Source organism: Taeniopygia guttata, chromosome 29 (assembly GCF_048771995.1).
Source record: "Taeniopygia guttata chromosome 29, bTaeGut7.mat, whole genome shotgun sequence".
NCBI lineage: Eukaryota > Metazoa > Chordata > Aves > Passeriformes > Estrildidae > Taeniopygia > Taeniopygia guttata.
Window position 1 is genome coordinate 3,445,687 of NC_133054.1, and position 13,294 is coordinate 3,458,980.

General features: G+C 57.1%; 1 protein-coding gene across 4 annotated transcripts in view; it reads right to left on the reverse strand.

The window, feature by feature from the left end:
- Window positions 1-13,294, reverse strand: part of LOC115491394 (natural resistance-associated macrophage protein 2) — a 34,479-nt gene that overhangs the window by 20,274 nt on the left and 911 nt on the right. For 2 of the 4 annotated variants that reach the window (XM_072919638.1, XM_072919639.1), the window contains exons 2-5: window positions 6,837-6,914; window positions 2,199-2,347; window positions 1,477-1,602; window positions 1,117-1,236 (exon numbers count right to left, since the gene is read on the reverse strand). In XM_072919638.1, the coding sequence (XP_072775739.1) occupies window positions 1,117-1,236; window positions 1,477-1,602; window positions 2,199-2,347; window positions 6,837-6,914 (473 nt within the window). Of the gene's footprint in view, window positions 1-1,116; window positions 1,237-1,476; window positions 1,603-2,198; window positions 2,348-4,839; window positions 4,948-6,836; window positions 6,915-12,199; window positions 12,296-13,294 lie in introns of those variants that run through there. The other 2 variants (XM_072919640.1, XM_072919641.1) reach the window with 2 other exon arrangements.

Below are 13,294 nucleotides of genomic sequence, written 5' to 3' on the forward strand. Positions count from 1 at the left end.
GTCACCTGTCTTCTGCTGCCACCCCCCAGACCCCTGTGGCACCCCTCAGGACCAGGGGAGTGTCACCCACCCACCCCAGCCCCACTGAGCACCCAGGGGAGTGTCCCCCACCCACCCTGAGCACCCAGGGGAGTGTCACCCACCCACCCCAGCCTCACTGAGCACCTGGGGGAGTGTCACCCACCCACCCCAGACCCCCCTGAGCACCTGGGGGAGTGTCACCCACCCACCCCAGACCCCCTTGGAACCCCTGAGCACCTGGGGCAGTGTCACCCACCCATCCTGAGGAGTCAGGGGAGCGTCACCCACCCACCCCAGACCCCTGAGCACCCAGGGGAGCGTCCCCCACCCACCCTGAGCACCCAGGGGAGTGTCACCCACCCACCCCAGACCCCCTGAGCACCCAGGGCAGTGTCCCCCACCCACCCCAGCCCCACTGAGGACCTGGGGGAGTGTCACCCACCCACTTCAGACCCCCTTGGAACCCCTGAGCACCTGGGGCTGTGTCACCCACCCACCCTGAGCACCCAGGGAAGTGTCCCCCACCCACCCCAGACCCCCTGAGCACCCAGGGGAGTGTCACCCACCCACCCTGAGGACCTGGGGGTGGTCACCCACCCACCCTGAGCACCCAGGGGAGTGTCCCCCACCCACCCCACCCCCCTGAGCACCCAGGGGAGTGTCACCCACCCACCCTGAGCACCCGGGGGAGTGTCACCCACCCACCCCAGACCCCCTTGGAACCCCTGAGCACCTGGGGCAGCGTCACCCACCCACCCTGAGCACCCAGGGGCAGTGTCACACACCCACCCCAGCCCCACTGAGCACCCAGGGGAGTGTCCCCTACCCACCCTGAGCACCCAGGGGAGTGTCACCCACCCACCCCAGCCCCACTGAGCACCCAGGGGAGTGTCCCCTACCCACCCTGAGCACCCGGGGGAGTGTTCCCCACCCACCCCAGCCCCCTGAGGACCTGGGGGAGTGTCCCCCACCCACCCTGAGTACTCAGGGAAGTGTCATCCCCCCTGGCCCAGCCCCTCAAGCACCTGAGGGAGTGTCACCCACCCACCCCAGCCCCCTGAGCACCCCGGGGGGGTGTCCCCCCGCAGCACCCACCTTCTGGTACTGGCGGTGGCACACCTCAGCCAGGTGCAGCCCGGTGACCACGCCCAGCCTCGCCGCCAGCCGCTGCAGCAGCAGCCCGATGACGGTGGCCAGCAGCAGCACCCACAGCAGCTGGGGGACACGGGGACACCAGTGGGCTGGGGGGCCCCAAATCCCCCCAAACCCACAGGGCTGGGCTGTTCCCAACCCACAGGATTGGGGTTTTTGAGGCCCTGACCCCAGAGCTGGCGCGGGGTGGATCCAAAGGGAGACCCAAAGGCAGGACCCCAAACCCTGCTGCTCCCCCTCCTCTCTGGGGTGCTCCCAGCCCCCCGTGGGATTTGGGGGTGACCCCTGGGACCCTGATCCCACCTTGAAGCCCGCCACAGCCCCGGACTGCAGGTCGGACTCGATGTTGCCGGGGTCCAGGTAGGCGATGCTCATCAGGAACCCCGGCCCCGTGAACGCCCACAGCTTGCGGAAGCTGAAGCAGGAATGCTGCAGAGAAATTCATTAATTAATTCATTAATTCCATCACTGACACCTCAGGCAGGGGCTCAGCCTGCTCTTTAACCCCATCCCAAATTCTGTGGGGCTGCAAAACCGAGTTATCCCCAAATCTCATCCTAAAATCCTGCCTGGTCCTCGAGCCCACCCCAAAGCCACGATGGTTGGACACAGTCTCAGGGGTTTAAGCCCAGGCTGTGGGGCAGCCAAGGTCGGGCTTGTGGGACCCCTGGGGGAAGCAGGACCCTCCCCTGCTGGCAGCTGGAACCCAGGGGACAGAGGGACAGCATCAGAGGGGACAGTGTCACGAGGCCAGCACATCTCCTGCTCCCTGATAAGGGGACAAAGAGCCCAGATCCCTCCCTGAGCTGTGACAAAGCCTTTCCTCGCTCTTTGGCTGCTCCAAGCAGGAGCCAAATCCCGTGGGGTCAATCATTAACACACACCCCACATCCCCCAAAGCACGGGAGACCCCCTCCCCCTCTCCCAGCCCCCATTCCCAGGTCCTGGAAGGGGAACTGGTGCCCGTGGGAATGACTCAGGTGGGTGTCTGAGGCAGGATTTTCCAGCAGGGTTTTCCCACTCACCGTCTCATCCTCGGGGATGGGGATTTTGCTGTCGAAGTAGGTGGTGAAGGGCTCCCCATCATCAGCATCGGGGGGCTGCAGGGGGCTCCTGCTGCTGGAGATGGTGCTGACCACCCCCCCGAGCCCCCCGGGCTCCCCAGAGACATCCTCTGTGGGGACACAGCGAGCAGCAGTGAGCTCTCAGGGGCTGCTGAGCCCCACAGGCAGAACAAGCCAGCAGAGCTGATGCTAATTAAGTGATAAAGAGGTAATTAAATTAAAATACCCGCCCCTTGGAGCCCACTGCCTCCCCAGGATCTCCTCGCTCCAGGCTGGGGTTTATTTGTTCCAATTAATTTTTAAAAACCCCATCCTGGGGGCTGATGTGGGGCAGCATCCCCAGAATGATGAGCTGGGGCTGGGTGAGGCGGATCCCAAAGATCTGGGACTGCTCCTGCACCTTTATCCCAGGCTGGATCCCAGGGAAATCCAACACCTGGGAGCAAGGGACAGCCAGGAGATGCCACACAGCTCCTCAACAGGGACAGACAGAATTCCAGGAGGGTCCAAACGTGAGGAGCTGAGGGTCACCCCACACTCCCACCCTCTCCCCCCACCACAGCCAGAAAAATCGCAATCCCGTGCTGGCTCCCAGCCCCTCACAACCCCACACAACCCCACACAACCCCACATAACCCCACACAATCCCACACTCTCTCCCAGTCCCACACTTGATCCCACACTCTCTCCCAGTCCCACACAGCCCCACATTCACTCCCAGTCCCACACAATGCCACACAATCCCATACTCATTCCCAATCCCACACAACCCCACACTCACTCCCAATCCTATACAATGCCACACAATCCCATACTCATTCCCAATCCCACACAATCCCATTCTCTCCACCAGTCCCATAAAATCCCACTTTCTCCCAGTCCTATACTTGATCCCACACTGCCCCATACTCATTCCCAATCCCATACTATCCCATTCTCTCTCCCAGCCCCATAAAATCCCACTCTTTCTCCCAGTCCCATACAACCCCACATTCACTCCCAGTCCCACACAATCCTACACAATCCCATTCTCTCTCCCACACAACCCCACACTCACTCCCAATCCCATACAATCCCACACAATCCCATACTCGTTCCCAATCCCATAAAATCCAATTCTCTCCACCAGTCCCACAAAATCCCACTTTCTCCCAGTCCCATACTTGATCCCACACAGCCCCACACTCTCTCCCAGCCCCACACTCATTCCCAATCCCATAAAATCCCACTCTTTCTCCCAGTCCCATACTTGATCCCACACTCTCTCCCAGTCCCATACAACCCCACACTCACTCCCAGTCCCATACAACCCCACATTCACTCCCAATCCCACACAATCCCATTCTCTCTCCCACACAATCCCATACTCATTCCCAATCCCATAAAATCCAATTCTCTCTACCAGTCCCATAAAATCCCACTCTTTCTCCCAGTCCCATACTTGATCCCACACAACCCCACACTTTCTCCCAGTCCCATACAACCCCACAATCACTCCCAATCCCCACACAATCCCACACAACCCCACATTCTCTCCCAGTCCCACAGAACTCCACACTCACTCCCAATCCCACACAATCCCATACTCATTCCCAATCCCACACAATCCCATTCTCTCCACCAGCCCCACAAAATCCCACTTTCTCCCAGCCCCATACTTGATCCCACACAACCCCACACTCTCTCCCAGCCCCACACTCATTCCCAATCCCATAAAATCCCACTCTTTCTCCCAGTCCCATACTTGATCCCACACTCTCTCCCAGTCCCACACAGCCCCACACTCATTCCCAATCCCACACAATCCCATTCTCTCTCCCAGCCCCATACTTGATCCCACACTCTCTCCCAGTCCCATACAACCCCACATTCACTCCCAACCCCACACAATCCCACACAACCCCACACTCTCTCCCAGTCCCACAGAACTCCACTCACTCCCAATCCCATACAATCCCATTCTCTCTCCCAGCCCCACAAAATCCCACTTTCTCCCAGTCCCATACTTGATCCTACACAGCCCCACACTCTCTCCCAGCCCCTCACAGCCCCACACTCATTCCCAATCCCATAAAAATCCCATTCTTTCTCCCAGTCCCATACTTGATCCCACACTCTCTCCCAGTCCCACAGAACCCCACATTCACTCCCAATCCCACACAATCACTCCCAAACCCACACAACCCCACACTCCCAGTCCCACAGAACTCCACACTCACTCCCAATCCCATACAATCCCACACAATCCCATACTCATTCCCAATCCCATACAATCCCATTCTCTCCACCAGTCCCACAAAATCCCACTTTCTCCCAGTCCCATACTTGATCCCACACTCTCTCCCAGTCCCACACAGCCCCATACTCATTCCCAATCCCATAAAATCCCACTCTTTCTCCCAGTCCCATACTTGATCCCACACTCTCTCCCAGTCCCACAGAACTCCACACTCACTCCCAATCCCACACAATCCGACACAACCCCACACTCTCTCCCAGCCCCACACAACCCCACACTCTCTCCCAATCCTACATTGATCCCGCTCTCCCAGCCCCACAAAATCCCACACTTATTCCCAGCCCCACAAAACCCCACACTCACTCCTGCTCTCCCCACGGGACATTCCCTCCCTCAGGAGCTGCTCTGCTCTGGGCTCTGGGCTGGGGCAGCCTCTGCCCAACGTGTCTCCTGTTGCATCACCACCGAGCTCCTCCTTTTCCCGGCCTCCCAGAGCCCTGCCAGGGCCTGGTTTGCACAAGGGACAAAGGGACTGCCCAGGTGAGCAAAGGAACTGCCCCAGGTGAGCACAGGGAGCTGCCCCAGGTGTGCACAGGGACTGCCCAGGTGAGCACAGGGAGCTGCCCAGGTGAGCACAGGGAGCTGCCCAGGTGAGCACAGGGAGCTGCCCCAGGTGAGCACAGGGAGCTGCCCAGGTGAGCACAGGGAGCTGCCCAGGTGAGCACAGGGACTGCCCAGGTGAGCACAGGGACTGCCCAGGTGAGCACAGGGAGCTGCCCCAGGTGAGCACAGGGAGCTGCAGGGTGAGCACAGGGAGCTGCACGGGTGAGCACAGGGACTGCCCAGGTGAGCACAGGGACCTGCCGAGGTGAGCACAGGGAACTGCCCGGGTGAGCAGAGAGAGCTGCCCAGGTGTGCACAGGGAGCTACCCCAGGTGAGCACAGGGAACTGCCCAGGTGAGCAGAGGGAGCTGCCCCAGGTGAGCACAGGGAGCTGCCCCAGGTGAGCACAGGGAGCTGGCCCAGGTGAGCACAGGGAGCTGCCCCAGGTGAGCACAGGGAGCTGCCCAGGTGAGCACAGGGAACTGCCCCAGGTGAGCACAGGGAACTGCCCAGGTGAGCACAGAGAGCTGCCCAGGTGAGCACAGGGAACTGCCCCAGGTGAGCACAGGGAGCTGCCCAGGTGTGCAGGGGGAGCTGCCCCAGGTGAGCACAGGGAGCTGCCCCAGGTGAGCACAGGGAGCTGCCCAGGTGAGCAGAGAGAGCTGCCCCAGGTGTGAAAAGGGAGTGAGCACAGGGAGCTGCCCAGGTGTGCACAGGGAGCTGCTGCCCAGATGTAAAGAGGGAACTGCCCAGGTGTGCACAGGGAGCTGCCCAGGTAAGCAGAGAGAGCTGCCCAGGTGTGCAGAGGGCGTGTACAGATGGAGCTGCCCAGGTGTGCAGCCCCAGGTGTGCAGAGGGAGCTGCCCCAGGTGAGCACAGGGAGCTGCCCCAGGTGAGCACAGGGAGCTGCCCCAGGTGTGCACAGGGAACTGCGGGGTGAGCACAGGGAGCTGCCCCAGGTGTGCAGAAGGAATTGCCCAGGTGAGCAGCCCCAGGTGTGCCCAGGGAACTGCCCATGTGTGCAGCCCCAGGTGTGCCCAGGTGTGGAGCCCCAGGTGTGTCCAGGGAGCTGCACAAGTGTGCAGAGGGAACTGCCCAGGTGTGCAGCCCCAGGTGTGCACAGGGAGCTGCACAGGTGAGCACAGGGAGCTGCACGAGTGAGCAGAGGGCATGTACAGATGGAGCTGCCCAGGTGTGCAGCCCCAGGTGTGCCCAGGGAGCTGCCCAGGTGTGCAGAGGGAGATGCCAGGTGTGCAGAGGGAGTGAGTAGAGGGAGCTGCTGCCCAGGTGTGCCCAGGGAGCTGCCCAGGTGTGCAGAGGGAGCTGCACAGGTGTGAAAAGGGAGTGTGCAGAGGGATCTGCCCCATGTGTGCAGCCCCAGGTGTGCACAGGGAACTGCCCAGGTATGCAGAGGGAACTGCCCAGGTGTGCAGCCCCAGGTGTGCCCAGGGAACTGCCCAGGTGTGCCCAGGGAGCTGCCCAGGTGTGCCCAGAGAGCTGCCCAGGTGTGCCCAGAGAGCTGCCCAGGTGAGCACAGGGAGCTGCCCAGGTGTGCCCAGGGAGCACACAGCGCTCCCCACTCACTCAGCCATTCCTCCCAGGACATTCCCGCCGGGCCGGGCTGGTTGGGCTGGTTCAGCCGGGCTCAGCACCCCGGGGTGCTGCCAGGGCTCAGCCCAGCACCCCAGCAGGGCACGGCTGAAGGGAATTGGGGTGCCAGGGCAGCCCCCCGTGCCCCTTTCCTGTGCCAGGCTCACCGTAGGACGCTCTCCGCTCTGTGCCCATGCTGGAGGCCTTGCCCTGCTCTGGGAGCTGCTTCACTCTGGACACATTGGCTGGGAAAAAGGGAAAAATCCTGTCAGGATGTCGAATTTTCTGTGCCTTTCAGCCCAGAAAAACTCACAAAAAACCTGCTCCATTTGAGGCTGAATTAATTACAAATGTGTAGTTAGTTAAAAGTGTGTAATATCACAAAGTAGAAAACTTAAGAGTTTTAAATTATAGTAATAAATACGAAGCAAGATAAAAGTTGTAAGGCAGAAACAAATTGTTCTTCTTCACAAGTTTAAGCAGTATTTTGTAATTAAACAAAAAAGTCCACAGTGCAGACTCCATGAAATTATTCAGTTAAAAAAGAAAATGGTTTAAGTATAATTTCTTAGTTAAATAGTTTAACCTTAAAAGACCTTTATCAGAAGACAGTTAACCATTTTGTACTTTATTAATAAAAGACTAGCAGGATGGAAAATCGGAGCTGGCAGGAGGGGTGGGCAGAGACAGATTCACTTCCCAGGATTTGGCAGCTCTGAGAAATCTCACAGGGATGGATGGACCCACTTCCAGCAGGGATCAGAGAGGAAATTTAGGCTGGGATTTGCTAAAAAAATCCCCCTGCCCTGCCCAAGGGGAGGCCTGATGGGCACAAATGGCAGCACAGCCCAAGGGCAGCCGGATCTGATTGTGAAATTCAACCAGGAAACCAGCAGGGAATTCCCCTGATGTGGAAAAAAACGCATCTCACCCCCCTCCCAGCACCCCAAAATCCTCCTCAGACCCCCCCAGCCCCTCCCAGCCCCCAGGCAGGGGGTGAAGGGCAGGTTTAACTCCTCCATCCTGATTAAATTCAAGCCAGGCAGGACCTGGAATGGGGCTGGGAGGAACAAGGAGGCAGCCAGGAACTCAACCCTGCAGGGCACAACAACAAAACCTAATCCTAGTCCAACAAAACACTTAATCCTCGTCCAACAAAACACTTAATCCTCGTCCAACAAAGCGCCTAATCCTCCTCAAACTCCCCCAGATTTGAAAGGGAGATTTCCACAGAATAAGGGAACAGTGGCTCAGTGGGGATGCACAAGGAAATCATCAGCCAGGGACTCAGCTGAAGTGAAACTCCAGCTCTTTCCCCTCACACATATTTTCCTTCTTTTCTAAGCACTAAACCTCACAGCTTCCATTAAAAAAAACAAAAACCAAAAAACAAACAAGCAAAAAAAACCAAACCAAAAAAAAAAACCAAAAAAACCCAAAAAACCCACAAAAAAACACAAAAAACAAAACAAAAAAAAACCAAATAAAAAAACCCCAAAAAACCCAAAACAAAACAAAAAAAAAAACCCCAAAAAAATCCCAGTAAAGTTTAGCAAAAAGCCAGTTTTTCTCCAGAAGGTGATCCAGGAGGAATGGTCTTACCCCAGCAGCGAGTCCCACCAGAGCCTCACTCCAGGATGAAGCCAGGAGGGCGATTTGGGGGAGAGGATTTGGGTGATTTGGGGAGAATGTTCGTTGTGGACCCACCTCAGTATCTGCCCCCCAGCCTGGGTGGGGCAGGACAGGACCCCTTATCTGCCCCAGCAGCTGCTGGGCTGGGGGCTGGACCCACACCCACCTCAGGGGATGTCTGGAATTCACCCACCCAGAGGAGACTCACACGGGCAGCCTTCTCCATGAGGGAATTCTCCCTAAAATCCAACCTAAACCTCCCCTGGAAGACTTTTTGTCTGCTTCTATCTACCTGGCTGGGGTCAGGAACCCCCCTGGACAGAGCCCCCAGAGACACTGGCTGTGATCTCTGCCCATGGAAAGGAGTTTTCAACCTTACAGGATCAATTATCAGCTCTGAGTGTTTGATATGAGTAATAATTAAGTGTGGCACGGGTGCAAAAGTAAAATTTTAGGTTTCTAGATGGGTCCAAAGGGGACAAGATGGAGAAATTGGGTGTGTCTTGTCCTTTTTCTCCTTCTTCATGCCCTCCATGTTTCACTGTGGTGTTGGCATTTTTCTATTGGTTCAGGCTGGGGACACACTGTCCAACGTAGGTGACAGATATTGGCACGTTATTGTAATAGATTAAATATACATTTAAATATATATATATATATAGAGTAAATACAGCACAGGTAGTTTCTGGTATTGAATGTTTGTAACATCCCACTGAGGGATGTTACATTGGCACGTTATTGTAAATCCAGCACACGTAGTTTGTTATATATATTGTTTGTAACATTATATACCATAAAATGGGGACTGGGTTTAGGCTGGGGACACACTGTTCAACGTAGGTGATGGATATTGGCACGTTATTGTAATATATTAAATATATTTAAATATATATATAAAAATATATTTAAATATATATCTATAAAAAATATATTGTAAATATAGCACAGGTAGTTTCTGGTATTTAATGTTTGTAACATCCCACTGAGGGGTGTTACATTGGCACATTATTGTGAATATAGCACACATTGTTTTTGGTATATTATTACAAACGTTATATACCATAAAATGGGGACTGGGTTTAGGCTGGGGACACACTGTTCAGCGTAGGTGATGGATATTGGCACGTTATTGTAATAGATTAAATATACATTTAAATATATATACATATATATATAATATATTGTAAATATAGCACACATAGTTTCTGGTATATAATTTTGTAACATCCCACTGAGGGATGTTACATTGGCACATTATTGTGAATATAGCACACGTTGTTTTTGGTATATAATTACAAACATTATATACCATAAAATGGGGACTGGGTTTAGGCTGGGGACACACTGTTCAGCGTAGGTGACGGATATTGGCACGTTATTGTAATATATTAAATATATTTAAATATATTTAAATATATATAATATATATTGTAAATATAGCACACGTAGTTTATGGTATATAATGTTTGTAACATCCCACTGAGGGATGTTACATTGGCACATTATTGTGAATATAGCACACATAGTTTTTGGTGTATAATGTTTGTAACATCCCACTGAGGGATGTTATATTGGCACGTTATTGTAAATGCAGCACAGGTAGTTTGTGGTATTTAATGTTTGTACCATCCCACTGAGGGCAGAGCCCCACACGCTGCCCTGCAGGACAGAGCTGCGGCAGGGCAGCAGAACATGTTAGAGATAAACAGAATAAACAACCTTGAAACAGCACAGACCAATTATGGCTCTTCTTTAGCAGCGGGGCTGACAGACAGAGACTTTTACAATCTCAGAATCACCAATACCCACAGATTTTCACACCCTGGCACCAGGTGAGGGCTCAGCAGCTCAGCCCCACTGTGCCCCCATGGCTGAGGTGGCACCAACAGCAGCCCCTTGTTCCTGGGGCAGAGCTCCAGACAGGGCTGCTGCTGTCCCCGCCAGCCCCGAACAATGGGGTTCTTGTTCTGCCCCCACCCCGAGTCCTCCCAGAGCCCCGGGCTCATCCTGCTCCTCTGCTGGGAGCAGTTCCTGCCTTTGAGCTCGGGCTTTGATGTGGGCTCGGGGCTGGGCGGGTTCCTGTGGGGCAGACAGGATCCTGCTGGAGCCCTCAGGGGTGGGTTTGGGGCTGGCATCGGGCTTTGCTGCACAGCCTGCAGGGGTGGCACTGGGAGAGCCTCACTGGTGGCACTGGGAGATGGTCACTGGGACACTGGGAGATCCTCACTGGGACACTGGGAGATCCTCACTGGTGGCACTGGGAGCTCCTCACTGGGACACTGGGAGATCCTCGCTGGTGGCACTGGGAGCTCCTCACTGGTGGCACTGGGAGCTCCTCACTGGGACACTGGGAGATCCTCACTGGTGGCACTGGGAGCTCCTCACTGGGACACTGGGAGATCCTCACTGGGACACTGGGAGATCCTCACTGGGACACTGGGAACTCGTCACTGGTGGCACTGGGAGATCCTCACTGGGACACTGGGAGATCCTCACTGGGACACTGGGAGCTGCTCAGTGACCCTCTGGGTATCACCCCTGCAGGATCCATCCCTGTGGGATCGATCCTTATAGGATCCCATCCTTGCAGGAACATCTCCATGGCCTCCATCCCATCCCTGAGGGATCATTCCTATGGGATCAATCGTTATAGGATCCCATCCCTGCAGGATCCATCCCTGTGGGATCCACCCCTGTGGGATCCATCCCTGTGGGATCAATCCTTATAGGATCCCATCCCTGCAGGATCCATCCCTATGGGATCCATCCCTATGGGATCATCCCTATGGGATCCACCCCTGTGGGATTGATCCTTATAGGATCCCATCCCTGCAGGAACATCCCTATGGGATCCACCCCTGTGGGATCCATCCCTGTGGGATCATCCCTATGGGATCTACCCCTGTGGGATCAATCCTTATAGGATCCCATCCCTGCAGGAACATCTCAATGGGCTCCATCTCTGTGGGATCCATCCCTGTGGGATCAGTCCTGTGGGATCCAGACCTCAGATTTGGGGTTCAGCCGCTGGATTTGTGATCCAGCCTCTGGATTTAGGATTGAGCCCCAGATTTGGGGTCCAACCCCCAGATTTGGGATCCAGCCCCCAGATTTAGGGTTCAACTCCCAGATTTGGGGTCCAGCCCCCAGATTTGGGATCCAACTCCCAGTTTTGGGGTCCAGCCCGCAGATTTGGGATCCAGCCCCCAGATTTAGGGTCCAACCCCCAGATTTGGGACCCAGCACCCAGATTTAGGGTTCAGTCCCCAGATTTGTGGTCCAGTCCCCAGATTTGGAGTTCAACTCCCGGATTTAGGGTCCAGCCCCCAGATTTGGGATCCAGCACCCAGATTTAGGGTCCAGCTCCTGGATTTAGGGTTCAGTCCCCAGATTTGGGATCCAACCCCCAGATTTGGGGTCCAGCCCCCAGATTTGGCATCCAACCCCCAGATTTGGGATCCAGCACCCAGATTTAGGGTCCAGCTCCCGGATTTAGGGTTCAACTCCCAGATTTGGGGTCAGACCCGGTGCCGCCGTGACCCCCGGGACACCCCAAGGTCACCGGGGGACCCCGAACCCCGGGGGGGGGGGGGGGTGCGGGCAGTGCCCGGGGGGCGATGGGCAGCGGCTCCGTGACCCCCTCCCGACCCGCACCCGGGGGTCCCGCAGCACATCCAGGGGACCCCCCGGTACCGGCGGGGCTGGAACCCCCGCAAACCCCCCGGTACCGGTAAACCCCCCGGTACCGGCGGGGCTGGAGCCCCCGCAAACCCCCCGGTACCGGTAAACCCCCCGGTACCGGCGGGGCTGGAACCCCCGCAAACCCCCCGGTACCGGCGGGGCTGCAACCCCCGCAAACCCCCCGGTACCGCCCGCCGAGGGTCCCCGCATCGCTCACCGGCCCCGGGCGGCCCCGGTCCCGGTCCCGGTCCCGCCGCCGCATGCCCGGCCCGGGCCGCGCTCGGCACGCGGATCCGCGTCACGGGGCGGGACCGGGGGCGGGACCGGGATACCGGGGAGGGGCTCCGGGACACCGGGGAGGGGCTCCGGGATACCGGGGAGGGGCTCCAAGATACCGGGGAGGGGCTCCGGGACACTGGGGAGGGGCTCCGGGACACCGGGGGCGGCACCGGGATACCGGGGTGGGCGCTGAGCCCCTGGGCTGGGGGGACGGGGGTGAGCCCCAGGATGGCAGCCGGGGGTCAGGTCCCAGTTTGGGGTCCCAGTCCCAGTTTGGGGCCCCAGGTCCCAGTTTCGGGTCCCAGGTCTCACTTTGGGGTCCCAGTCCCAGTTTGGGGTCTCGATCCCAGTTTGGGGTCCCAGTCCCAGTTTGGGGTCTCGATCCCAGTTTGGGGTCTCGATCCCAGTTTGAAGTTCCAGTCCCAGTTTGGGGTCCCAGTCCCAGTTTGGGGTCCCAGTCCCAGTTTCGGGTCCCAGTCCCAGTTTGGGGTCTCAGGTCCCAGTTTGGGGTCTCAGGTCCCAGTCTGGGGTGCCAAGTCCCAGTTTGGGGTCCCAGGTCCCAGTTTGGGGTCCCAGGTCTCACTTTGGGGTCCCAGTTCCGGTCCCAGGTCCCAGTCTGGGGTGCCAAGTCCCAGTTCGGGGTGCCAAATCCCAGTTTGGGGTCCCAGTTCAGGCTCCCAGTGCAGACCCCGAGCCCTGCAGGGGGGTTGGAGCCCCAGGAGGGTCCCCAGACCCCCGTGGTGGGTGGGGGCACCCCCAGGGGACATCTGGGGCTGTGTCAGGAGAGGTTTGGGGTGGGCACCAGGGAAAGGTTCTTCCCCCAGAGGGTGCTGGGCACTGCCCCGAGGCTGCCAGGGATGCCCAGGGTGGGATTTTGGGATGCCCAGGGTGGGATTTTGGGATGCTCAGGGTGGGATTTTGGGATGCCCAGAGTGGGATTTTGGGATGCCTGTGCAAAGCTTTATGCTTCTTCCTCCACAATCCCCAGAACCAGGACGTGGATTTCCAGGTGAGACCCCAAAATCCTGGCTCT